The sequence below is a fragment of the Crinia signifera genome, chromosome 1, assembly GCF_055691185.1.
Source record: "Crinia signifera chromosome 1, ASM5569118v1, whole genome shotgun sequence".
Taxonomy (NCBI): domain Eukaryota; kingdom Metazoa; phylum Chordata; class Amphibia; order Anura; family Myobatrachidae; genus Crinia; species Crinia signifera.
In genome coordinates, this window is record NC_139217.1 from 296,763,887 (window position 1) to 296,777,264 (window position 13,378).

Genomic DNA, 13,378 nt, shown 5'->3' on the forward strand with positions numbered 1-13,378 from the left:
TTCAAAAATACCATGTGGAATCTGGTCTCCTTGGAAACAGAGCTAACAAATTCCAGGGACGTGAGAAGAAAATGAATAACAAAAAAGGCTTGACGGGATCTTTGAAATCTGCACTAGTAAACTTTTTTTTTTTTTTTTTACTTTTAAGTCTGTACATGTTGTTAAATGCCAGCCTGGGATGTATACAGTACAACTCCTGAAACTGTCTACATTTCGCAATGTTGTGTGTCTGGCATTTTTTTTCCCAGCTGATTTAGCAATCTGTACTGGGACATTGTTATGTGATGACAACAAAGTAGGAACAATACATCCAGTGTTTTTCATGATTGTGAGTAGTGGGAATATTAAAATAAAAGCTGCGTTCAGTCATACCCCTTTCACACTGCACTCTTAAAACGGTATATTGCCAGTTTTTTTTTCCATTTTAAAACGTTTAAGGCTGCAGTGTGAAAGCGCCAGAGTTGATTTACCGGTTAAAGTTAACTGGTATTTCAACACGTTTAAAAAGCAGAGTCCTACACGTTTCAAAGCCGTTTTTTAGGCAGTGTGAATGGCTCTATTTCTATGGCTTGAAACGTGTCCCTTGGGGGTTAAACGGGTTGAATGTGTGAATGGTATTAAATGGTTTTCACCTGCAATGTGAAAGGTGTTAAGGTTCAGACCCGTTTTAAAGTCCCATTTAAGAATACAGGGTCAATACCCGTTTCTGCAATGTGAAAGCAGTATCAGTGCATCAGTATCCCTCAAAACCTCTTTTTTTGTATACACCATAAATATATACAGCTAAAGTAATAAAATCCTACTCTTAAGCAAAATCAAAAACCTTGGCAATACTAGGGGCATTGCCCAACCACTGCTGTTTTATGCACTACACCAGCCACAATTCTAAACTGATCATATTAAAATATCTCAAACAGTTTTGCAGACCAAGAAGGAGATTTGGTTACCCAGGGTAAATTATTGCAGGTGACTAGTGCCCTCTGTTTTTAGGGATATTTTTTATTTTTTTATTTTACAGAGAATAGCATTGCAGCTTGGCGGTTACATATAACTATATCCATGTGCAATTGTTCTAACCTGTTTGTTTGTTAGGGTGACACAGTATACTCCATATCAGCCCGAGGTATCCCAGGGCAGACTTGAGAGTTTACTGAATTATCAAACGATGGTATGTGATATCACTGGAATGGATGTGGCCAACGCTTCCTTATTGGACGAAGGAACTGCTGCAGCAGAAGCGATGCAGTTATGTCACAGGTTAGACTAAAGTCTTTATTGTATATGTTTATAAAGCTTCCCCTAGAGCAGAGATGTGTTAAAAAAAAAAAAAAAAACTTTTAGCTGCAAATGATTATATAGGGACTCTACTAGCATGTATTAGTTGTGTTTTTACTTATGCCATGGTTTTGTTTGTTCTTCAGACACAACAAGAGGAGGAAGTTCTTTAGTTGTGTTTTTACTTATGCCATGGTTTTGTTTGTTCTTCAGACACAACAAGAGGAGGAAGTTCTATGTGGATAGCAGATGCCACCCTCAGACAATAGCCGTGGTACAGACAAGAGCCAAGTAAGATTGTATTGTGAATTATTAAAAAATAAGAAACACATTAAAGTGTGTATGTGTGTGTATGTATGTATGTATGTATGTATGTATGTGTGTGTGTGTGTGTGTGTATATATATATAGATATATATAGATATATATAGATATATATATATATATATATATATATCTATATATATCTATATATATATCTATATATATATCTATATATATCTCTATCCAGTGCTAGAGTTTTTATTTCCATGTAAAAGATCTGACAGAGTACCCTAATTCTTTATTACATGGCCTAATGCGAGTAAAGATGTCAGAATGGTATGCATGTATGCTACCAAAGTACCTAAAATAAACACTACTATATTATGGTGACCTTGCAAGATCTGTGAATGATTAATTTTCATAGTCGGCTGGACGAGTTGATCACTGATGTGCAAATTCACAATTTGTTCAATTAGCGAATGACTGCACATGTGTACGGATCGTGCATGCGAGGGCAAAAGGACCTAATCGCTATCCCCTCGCAATTTGAAAGAAAATCAACATTTGAGGATGGAAACCTTCCTTTTTCTGGGAGTGTCTGATAAAGCACAGCCCTGCCCAGGCGTCTTAAGGGTGGGTGTGTGACATCAGCTCCTGCCTATGTCAGCCTGTCTGACACAGAGTTATTGAAGAGTCAGACTTACTCACATTTGCACAGACGGCAAAAATCACTTGATTGTTTGGAAAGTGTGTATGGATGGGTGTCAGAATAGAGATATATTCGCAATTCGCGCGCAGATTTGCACTGGGTGGACTTTCTTTCTGTTTGTACGGCGGTTATCGATGCCGCAGACCTATGCAACTTTGCGGATGAGCAACCAGGTCTGAATCTAGTCCAGTGTGCTGTTTGTTACTGTTGTCTATACAGGGACAAATTGCCTATTTCTGGTTTCTCACCTTTCAAAAAATAGCCGGTACTCTTTACCTAGAACGGTGCCCATGATTTTGATCATGGGCATCGCAAGTAAAAAAATTGCGTCGGTCGCATCGCATGCGACCAAAAAATCGCATGCGATGCGATTTTACATAGGGAACAATGTTAAATGGCCCACAGACCCCAAATAGCCACCCTGTGCCCCCCCCAATTGTTAACGCCACCCCACGATCAACGTGAACCCTAAGCGTGGCGAGCGGCGGCGGTACGCGTCCTCCGACCTTTTCATACCCCCACTATCCACGTCTGCGTGGAGTTGAGAATATATAGTGTGACGAGCGCAGCGAGCCACCGAGCCCAAAGCGCGGCGAGCGCAGCGAGTCCCGCGATGGGACGCGGATACCTGTGAAGGGACCATAGGCGTGCGCAGCCCATTTTCTTAGGGGGTGCACCATTGGAGGGGCGTGTCCATCACCGCCTACTGGGCGTGTCCATCACCGGCAACAATGCAAACTAAATAGAAGGTGATTTATTTATGTATATGCACTTCAGAATTTATAATACCCCACCACACACACCGGAAACTGGCAGTGCGCACCGAAGGTGCGCTACAAAATTTTACACTGTAATGCCCATTACACATAATGCCACACACTGTAAGGCCCATTACACCATAATGCCTATCACACATAATGCCGCACACAGTAATGCTAATTCCACATAATACCTCCCAACATAATGCCCATTCCACATAATGCCAAACACCTTAATGCCCATTCCACATAATGGCAAACACAGTAATGCCCTTTACACATTATGCCAAACACCGCAATGCTCATTACACATTATGCCAGGGCTTTTTGTAAAATAGGGACAATAAGGCAGGGGAGGAGGGGGTAGGGTTAGGCAGTAGGTATAGGCTACAGGGAGGAAGTGTTAGGCAGTAGTGAGACAGTATGAGGGTTAGTAATTGGCAGGGAAGGTCAGGGTAAGCTGCAGGGGGGGTGCATTATGATGGTGAAGCTGGATAGTTATCTGCAACGACTAATAGCTCATCATCTCCCCTTAGCATAGAATAGTCCCCTCCTATTCAGACATATTGATTACATCTAGTAATACAATTGTCTCTTCCTCCCCTTAGCACTAAATAGTTCTCCTCCCCCACAGACAGAACATCTCCCCCCAGTACAGAATAACCCCCACCCCCTTCCCCCCTCGACAAATACACACACTCAGGAAAACTTTTTCTTACACTCACAGCGGGTGCCGGCATTGGCTCCAGTCTGTCTCCCCACTGAGTCCTACACTTTGTGCACAGTGCAGCATCAATTTGGCTGGCAGGCACCATCTGATTGCAGCCAGGAGAGCGCAGCACGGCGCAGACAGGGGCAAGGGCTGGACACGCTCCCGTGCTTCTTCATCCATTATCTGCGGCCGTACTGACGTTGTCTAATTGTCATTCAAGGCAGCGTGACCAGTAATGCACTGAGGGGGCGTGACCACAGTTCACAGGCAGCTCCGGTCCTCAGACCCGCTGCTGCCATTGTAAATTGCGTCCTAGTCCGCTACTGGTCCCCGCTGTTACCCTGAGCCAGCCAGCCGGCTCTGATTAGGAGGTGCTGCAATCGTGCGGGGGGTGCCTGTCATTAGAAGGTACCTGTGCACCCCCTGTGCGCACGCCTTTGGAAGGGACGCGTATACCTGGAAAGGTATCCGTGGGGCTCGCTGCGCTCGCCACGCTTCGGGCTCGGTGGCTCGCTACGCTCGCCACACTGTCTATCTGTTCTCATCTCCACGCCGACGTGGATAGTGGGGGTATAAAAAGGTCGGAGGACGCGTACCGCCGCCCCTCGCGGGCTCGCTGCGCTCGCCACGCTTCGGGTTCACGTTGATCGTGGCGTTAACAATTGGGGGGGGCCCAGGGTGGCTATTTGGGGTCTGTGGGCCATTTAACATTGTTCGATATGTTAAATCGGGTCAACTGACCCATTTAACATTGTTCCCTATGTAAAATTGCGGTAATCGCGTCGGTCGCATCGCATGCGATTTTTTTTTTTTGCCGCATGCGATGCGATTATAATGGCATGCGATGGCCGCCCTTCTAGGTAAAGAGTATCAAATTGCCATTTCAGCTGCAGACTGCCACTGGCGCATCCTAAATGGCCATTTCTAAATATTTACTGCACTTCAGATAACCTGTTTAGTCTAGAAGTTGGGTTCTATTTCTACCCTTTTACACCAAAATCCCTGGTCGGACCCTGGTCTTTGAACACAGGAGTTTCCAGGGTTGGACCCAGCTTCATACCCCATTTACACAGCACTGTGACCCAGGTCGGACCCAGGTCTGCGCCGTTTACCCTGAACCAGGGTCAGCCCTGCTTTTCCCTATGGATGACGTTAAAAATGTCCATTTTAGGACTAATAAACTGCCAGCCAACCTTCCCTCAATGATTTAAAATAAAAATGAAAAGACATGACTAGTTAGCATTGAAAAATGTTGGTTTGTTTATTTTGTAAAATATTTTTTCAAAATTTTATTCAGTGCTCAAGCACACATAGCGGTATACAAGTGCAGCATCACCCATGTGCTCCCCCCAGCATGTTCTTGCATCGGCCGCAGGTTTTTCCTCCCTCTGCCGGCACCTCATCAATCCTAATTGCATCTGCGATTAGTAAATCAAAGGACAGCACTTGCGGTAAGACCTGTCCTTTGCGATGCCGCACCATCCCTGGACCTCCGGTTCTAAGACCCGGGAGTCCCTCTGTGTAATGCGCAGGGCATGCTGGGAGGCATCTTTGATGGATCCCTCAGCGCTGTAGAGAGAAGCCCATAGGCTTCTACAGGGTATTGCCAGCAAAAGGCAATTCCCTCTGCAGCGCTGACCTGGCGTGCGGGCATTAGAGCATGTAAAAACCCTGATAACAGCGTTTTTACCATATTTTTGCTTTAAAGCATCTACCCCAAGATCTAATAATGTTGCAAGTTTTCTACTAGTCTGTCTTTTTTCCGCATTTGTAATTTGAGCTGTTTTATACTTCAGCTATATTGGTGTGACTACAGAGCTGATGTTACCACACGAGATGGACTTCACAGGAAAAGATATCAGTGGAGTATTATTTCAGTATCCAGACACTGATGGAAAGGTGGAAGACTTCACGGAGCTGGTTGACAGAGCTCACCAAAACGGGGTAAAGGAAATCTCAGTTAGAGTCTGTGGGTGAGATTTAATAGGATGAGAGATTCAGAAAGTGAGAGATTTGGTAAGAAATCTCCAGGTTTTTTAAAGCGGCAATCATTTACACTGCAAAACCAGTCTGATTTTGCAGTGTAAATGATTGCCGCTTTAAAAAAACTGGAGAATTCGCACAAAATGTCTCACTTTCTGAATCTCTCATCCTATTAAATCTCACCCAGAGTCTCACACTGCAGTAGAATGCAGTGCCAATGCTTAGGGTAGCTATGTATAGCGCTTTTTCTTGCATTAGTGACTCAAATAAGATGCATATATTGTGAAGTCTATGGCAAGTTGCGTGGCATAGACAGACTACAGTGCTTCAAATTGTTCTTTTTGGTACCTTTTTCATTTTTCAACACTGTAATGTGAGGAGACTGCTGATTGGGGGTGGGGGTTATTGCACTAAAAAGAAAATGCAGCAAATAACCCATAATCGGGGGTTTTACTGCAATTCCCCATGCACTAAAACCACAGTGTTTGAGGGAACCCTCCCAGCATGCCCTGTTGCCATCAACTCCCAGGGCTCAGACCCATAGCTACAGAGCTGGTGCTCCATAGAGAAGGACAGCTTTCATCACAAGAACTGTCCTTTGCCTTAATAATCACAAACAGTATGTTGGTGCATATGCAATTATTAAGAAAGTGGTGGCCAGCGGTTGTTGGTGCATTCCCCCCCAATATGAAATGACATGTCTATTTTGTGTTAGCGTCTGTATACGGAGCAGAACAAAACTTTTATTAGGGGGGTTGTTCGGTATAACTTCAGAAAAATGTATGAGGACACAACTGTCGGGTACTGTATGTGGGCTCAACTGGATGCATTTGGGCGTATGTATCAAGCTTCAAAAAGTGTTCCAATAGAGATTGATAAACAGGCAGCCAATCAGCTCCTAACTGCTATGGGGATACGGTCATTGGGTCTACAGCAAGTTGGCAGACAAGCATTGGGTCGACATGGGGTTTTTCACTCTTTTTTGATCTGACATGTGCTGACAGGCGGTTTTTCATGTCCCACCACTAGGGAGTGGTGGGAGAATAAAATAGTGTGCCGAGCGCAGCAAGCTATGCAAGTGCGGTGCACTGGAAACTGTCCATGTCGGCTGTGTTGACATTCAGGTCAAAAAAACATTAAAAAAAACCTGCCTGTGTTGACCTAATGCTTGTTGACCAAACGATCCCAACTCCTGCTATGTTACAGGCTGGGTTTGAAATAATGACAGGTAGAAGCTGGTTATCACTCTCCAATGTATACATTTTTTGAAGCTGGATACATCTGGCCCATTAAGTAGTTAAATGAGTCTGGAGGATGTAAGATCCCTTATCTTCTCACACTCTAGCATTGTTCTATATTCAGAATGTAAAGTAATAGAAAACAACCAACTCAAATGAACATTATTTTTGGCAGTATTGTAGGCTATTTTCTGCAGTGGTAATTCAGGCATCCACTGAAACTTTTTTTTTTTTTTTTTTTTTTTTAAACCATTTCCTGACCCTAAATATGGCCTTTTTGTTGCCTTCCTCTCTCAGACTCTAGCATGCTGTGCTACTGACCTCTTGGCACTTTGCATCTTGAGGCCTCCTGGTGAGTTTGGAGTGGACATAGCTCTGGGCACTTCTCAGAGATTTGGAGTACCGCTGGGCTACGGGGGACCACATGCCGCTTTCTTTGCAGTGAGGGAAAAACTGGTTCGGACAATGCCTGGAAGAATGGTCGGAGTGACTAGGTATTTGTGGTCAGTTTATGTAAAATGTGATTGCTTTACTCTGCAATGAAATGTGTTCATTTTAATACCGGTTTTAGCTTAAATATCCTTTTAAAGCTGGATTTAACCATTTTTGTACATGTAACAGTCCATATTCTTGGTCTTAAAACTATCCAAGCTTCATTTAGGGCTTTTTGCAATGAAAAGTTCTCTGGTTATTGGCCCATTCCAGCACCCTATGTGGGACATTTATCAAAGCTCTGAAAGAGATAAAGTGGGGAGAAAAAGTACCAACCAATTGGGTCCTATCTGTCTTCAAACACTGGAGCAAATGTATGAAGTTGTGATAAGTGAGGAGAAGTTGCTCTTGGTGGCAACCAATCAGCTGCTCTGTATAATTTTATAGTAAGCAAATTGTAGATGTTACTTCAGTGCTGATTAACTGCCATGGGCCTCTTCTCCTCTTGCTCACTTCTCCTCCCTTATCACTGCTTCATACATCTGACCCACAGCCTGGAATATGTTAGAATCTGGTTGGTACTTTATCTCTTTCCAATCTGTGATAAATGTCGCTCTATGTTCATTAATGTAACTGCTATTTTTGTACAATAGCCATAGAAGCAACATTTAAAACCAAGCCAGCCGGCAAGACTATATATTACAAATCTGTACTATATAGCCAAAATTGACCTCTATTCGGTCTGTCTGGATCTGGATTAGTTGGTGTTCATATTTGATTTGACTATGTAGTACAGATCTGTACCATATAGTCTTGCCTGCCAAAACTATTTATCTGTTTGAGTTGTAGTACACGGGAGCATGCATTGGGATCAAATGTAGAAAAAAAAAACCTTTAATGCCCATTTGATTTTGTTTGTATTCGATTTTGCTTCTAAAAGCAAAATCAAATTGAAAAATAGTGTATATCTCACAGTGTGTACCCTCTATTAGATGTTAGTGTGATTTTACAAATAAAATGTTTTGTTGGAATGGAAACATATGTCAGGTGAGAACATTGCCACATGCTACAAGTGTTCAAAACCAAACATTACTCTGTTACTGTGGGTTTTTTCCAATGATTCATGTGTACAAACTCAAGTTCACTGCTCTAAAGTTAACTGCTACACCTTGCGCAAGTCAAATTTATTTCCACACCTATTTACTAGGTCACTGAAATATTAACAGCAATCATGTGTTAATCCCTAGTAGCCTACATACTATATGGGCAGTATTCAATGAGGCAAATTCGCCATGTTTCACAGCGAATTTGTGCTATTTTTGCGTTGGAAGGTAATTTTTTTTTTTTTTGTGTGTGAAAGTGAATCACCCTATTCAACGTGCACTTTTCGCCGTCTGCGAACAGTGAATGACTGACAATTTGCAGTCTGAAAAACCACAGCGAATTGCGGAGACTATCAATGTGATTTGCCGTGAGTGTATTCAATGAGAAGATGGCGAATTGCTTTTTAAGTGATTTTCGCCATGTGTCCCATTGTAGCAAGCGCCATCTTTTTATGGTGAAGTGGAATGTGAACTTTTAAAATAAAGGTGTGTTTTTTTTTTTTTTTTTTTCATTTGGTGTAAAAAAAATCAGTAATGTTATTATGTGAAGGGGCATGCTATTCCATCTCCCTGCCTGCCGCGGTCCCCTGGCTCCCTGCGGCGTCTGCCACAGGGGTTAGGAATCGCCATCAGGGGCAGCGAGCCCCTGCGGCATTGAATAGGGTGACAGCGAGGGATGACTCCAGCCCTCCAGAACACGGCGACAGTGCAGCGAATCCTAAACAGGATTCTCTGCACATGCCGATAAATGTAATTGAATACTGCCCTATATCAGGTTACACTTGGTGAAATCTTTATACACCAAATACTTGTATGTTCTGAATGGCTTTCAATTGAAGGATCTCTCCTGGACACGAAGAGCCATATATGTAGGTTTTTCATAAAGTGTGTGTGTGTGTGTGTGTGTGTGTGTATGGTCTACAGAAAGTACGCTTCATGTAAAATAGAATAATCTAGACTCAGAGTTTGACTATCTTAAAGCACAAGACAATGGGCCTAATATTTCTGAAACAGAATAAACAATTTTTTTTTTTTTTACAACTTCCCCCTTAACTAAGGGCTTATTTATTGCTGACACTAGTTTTTGTTATATTTGTAACAAAATTGTTTGCCTGTAAAGTATCTTAGTGCCTGGGTGTTACTTATCTGCAAATATATAAAGATATTTTATGCTGTTACAGTAGAAGCTGATCACTTGTGTATTATAAAGAAATGTTAATGTTTAGCCTGTTACATTTGCTCTCTAGAGATGCTGCTGGAAAGGAAGTTTATCGTCTTGCATTACAAACAAGAGAGCAACATATCCGGAGGGATAAAGCCACGAGCAACATTTGCACTGCACAGGTAAAGCATACTTGCCGACTCTCCCGCAATTTGCGGGAGCCTCCCGCTTTAGACACCATTCTCCCGGTCCCCCGCTAAGCCCCCCCAATCCCCCGGAATTTCAAAGCTGAGCTAAAAAAAACGGACTGCGCATGCGCTAGTCCGGCGCGATGTGGTCGGGGCTTGGAAGTACTACGCGTCGCAACATCAGTGTGAGAGCCTGCTAGCTGTCAGCAAGCTGGGAGACTCCGTGCAGCAGTGAGTGAAGCCCGCCCCTCTGACCTCTTCCCCTCTGCCTCTTCTGAGAGCTGCTGCTGCTGCATGCTGGAGACACAGGAGGGGGAGAGACGGGGACCAGCATAGAAGGCAGCTGGTGTGGAAACTGACAGACCTGCCAGCTGGGAGCTCGGAGGAGAGGCTGGGGGAGGAGCAGGAGTGCTCTGTTCCCAGGTTAGTAGTACATGATGTTGTTCTGCCACAGAAGCTCCATGCTGGCTTGTCCTGTGTGTAGGCAGCTATGTCATGTGATCTGTTTGTTTTTTGTGTTTTTTTAGCTTGGCACTGACTTTAATGTGTGTATGTAGGTGACCTATGGGTGTATCTATTAAACCTGGCACTGTGTGTGTCATTGTGTGTGAATGCACTGTGTGTGTATAGCCTAACACTGTTCTGTGTGTGTGTGTGTGTGTGTGTGTGTGTGTGTAGGCTGGCAGTGACCCCTGTGTGTGTAGGCTGGCAGTGACCCCTGTGTGTGTGTGTGTGTGTGTGTGTGTGGGCTGGTAGTGACCCCTGTGTTTATTTAGGCTGATAGTAGGTTGCCGACACTCCTGGATTTTGCAGGAGGCTCCAATTTTAGGCGACAGTCCCCCGATTCCCTGCAAAGCCCTCCCAATACCCCTGAATACTCAATTCCCAGCTAAAAATCCAGACCGCACAGTGCTGTGATCATGCCTAATAGGCCACGCCCACTTTGTTTTGGCCCCCCCATTCAGGGTCGGCCGCGCCTCCGGCGCGGCAGGTCACAAGTTGGGAGGTATGGAATCTCCCTGAAATCCATTTAAAAAAGTAGGCAAGTATGAGGTAAAGGGATGTGTGATCCGGTTACACACTTCCTAGTGATACCTTACTCTTACACAGAGACAAAGTTATTTCTTTTCTTCTTTTTTTTTTTTTACTTATTTTATTATCTAGCTTTTTATTTATTTATTTTTTTAATAAAAAAGCAGGATTCAAAGTATTTACAATTTCTGGTTTTCCTATGAAATTCTGCTCCCTACTGGCCAGGTGTTTGTCTGGATCCACTATTCATTTATGAGGAACTTGGGCAATAATTAAAATCCCTGGTATACTTTCAGACTGATTTGATGGGTGCTATTGGAATGGCCAGAGTTGACCCTGGCATGGAAGGAGAATATAATAGTGTAGCGAGACACCGAGCCTGAAGCATGGCATAACGTGCTATGCAAGGAGACGCCGTACACTTAGACAGTGTCCTTGTCGACCTATGTTGATAGACACCAAAAAACCTGAAAATATCAGGTTGAATGTTGACATTTTTGGACTGTCGACTATTAGTGGTCGACCATATGATTGTAGATATAGTATACCATAACTCTAAAGAGGACTGGGGGGGGGGGGGGGGTTGGGGGTTGTTTCATTTTTATTAAATGTCTTCAGTTGGTTTGATGCATCTTTGTTCCTTGTATATAACTGGTAAAATCACTACAAGAACAATATTTTGGCAGACTACCTTTTTTCTGTTTACAGATATAGTGAATAAAGTTTATTTTCACTATATCTGTAAACCCGAAAAAATATGAAAGCTGCTAAATAAGAGCGCGGAACACACTTTTATATCGTCTGGTCTGGATTCTGAACATTATGAAGTATCTAATTTCTGTGTATAGGACCTGTTGCAGCACTTCAGTAATGCTTTTCTGGTGGCTTGGGACTAGTTTTACAGACTTCATCTAGGCTTCCATTATATACGAATGCAGGTCGCAAAGATTTGGTTTTGTCAAATAACTTTTTTAAAGCTATGTACCTTGTTTAGTTATTTTTCTATCTTTGTAATTTTATGTTTTTTGTTTTTTTTTTGTAGGCCCTGCTGGCAAACATGGCTGCTATGTTTTCTGTTTATCATGGGCCAAATGGTTTGAAGCATATTGCGCGGAGAGTTCACAATGCCACACTGATATTTGCAGAAGGTAATTTGTTAGCTTAGTTTTTTTATTACAGAATTGTTGCTAGAATAATTGGTCAATTTCTAGCCTACAGATGTTTGAGTAGATTTATTCTGGGTAGTTGCTAGATCCAAGTGGGGTAAAGGACCTATGATGTCACAACAATCTGATCCATATTCTCATTAGAAGGGTTAGTGCTCCAGTGTACTGGGTAAAGGTTGGGGTTAGGCTGCAGAACAGAGGTTAACTTTCTCTTACATAATATATTAAAATATATATTGTTTATTTGCCACTTCATTCAATAACTTATGTTGCTTGAGCATTTCTGGAAATGGTTCACCCATGCTAGCTTTTGATTGGGCATTTAAAGTTGGCATTCCTCCGTTTTTCTTAGATTTCACTTTTTTATTATTATTATTTTTTTTTTTTTTTTTTTGTGAAGATTTGGGGCCAGATTCTCTAAGCTTCAAAAGTTATAAAATGGAGAGTGATAAATAGCCAGCCAATCAACTCCTACCTGCCATGTCACAGACTGTTTGAAAAAATGTCAGACAGGAGCTGATTGGCTGGCTGTTCATCACTCTCCATTTTATCCCTTTTGAAGCTTAGAGAATCTGGCCCAAGGACTTCTAGAAGACACCTAGGGGAGAGGGAGAATATGGTTTAAATCTTCATACAGATAGTGGTAGATGCTCAAATTAGTTCAGTAATACTATTCAGGTGCATGCAAGGGAGGGGTTAATACTGGTTAAGTAACAAGGCATTGGTTCCCCCAGCACACTGAATAGTATTAGTAATCAATCTTGAACACTACATGATAATAGAATTCAGAGATATTGGTTACATATACCTGCGCAGGTGTATGAAATGCCCCCAAGCCACGTCAAGGCTTCTCTGTATATTGGGGGTCCCTAGCGCTAGATCTATGTGCAGGGTGTGGCACTCCAAAAACTATCATAAGCTAGGAATCCCAGTGCGGCACGCCAGTGAGATACTATAATGTTAATAATTAGTGATAGGAAGCCGAAGCTATATATAAAGAGGGAGCGATAAAATAAAAAATGGAATGCAATTAAAATAGGAGAGAGATAGTGTTAGTGAGGGGAAAGTGTTAATAGAATGTAAGGGCATGCCGCAATAAAGCCACCCAGCCCAACCAGTCCAGGGGCACCACACCCCACACCACTGTAACCCTAAATTGGCTCTACAATTAACCAGCAAGGAGCCACATGATGATGGCTCCTTACTTGATATATCTGAACTAAGAGCTACCTACCTTGGAGCAACCCCAGACTACTCCATGTGGCATGTCAGGACCTGCATCTCTGCCTAATAAAAGCTCCTCTCTACCTCTAAGTAATAACTTATGTTGCTTGAGCATTTCTGGAAATGGTTCACC

General features: G+C 42.8%; 1 protein-coding gene across 1 annotated transcript in view; it reads left to right on the plus strand.

Annotated features, from left to right (window-relative positions):
* Positions 1 to 13,378, plus strand: part of GLDC (glycine decarboxylase) — a 54,466-nt gene that overhangs the window by 15,482 nt on the left and 25,606 nt on the right. The window contains exons 4-9 of the mRNA XM_083185989.1: positions 1,093 to 1,257; positions 1,489 to 1,566; positions 5,514 to 5,661; positions 7,236 to 7,432; positions 9,721 to 9,817; positions 11,898 to 12,003. Coding sequence (XP_083042115.1) covers positions 1,093 to 1,257; positions 1,489 to 1,566; positions 5,514 to 5,661; positions 7,236 to 7,432; positions 9,721 to 9,817; positions 11,898 to 12,003 — 791 coding nt within the window. The remainder of the gene's footprint in view (positions 1 to 1,092; positions 1,258 to 1,488; positions 1,567 to 5,513; positions 5,662 to 7,235; positions 7,433 to 9,720; positions 9,818 to 11,897; positions 12,004 to 13,378) is intronic.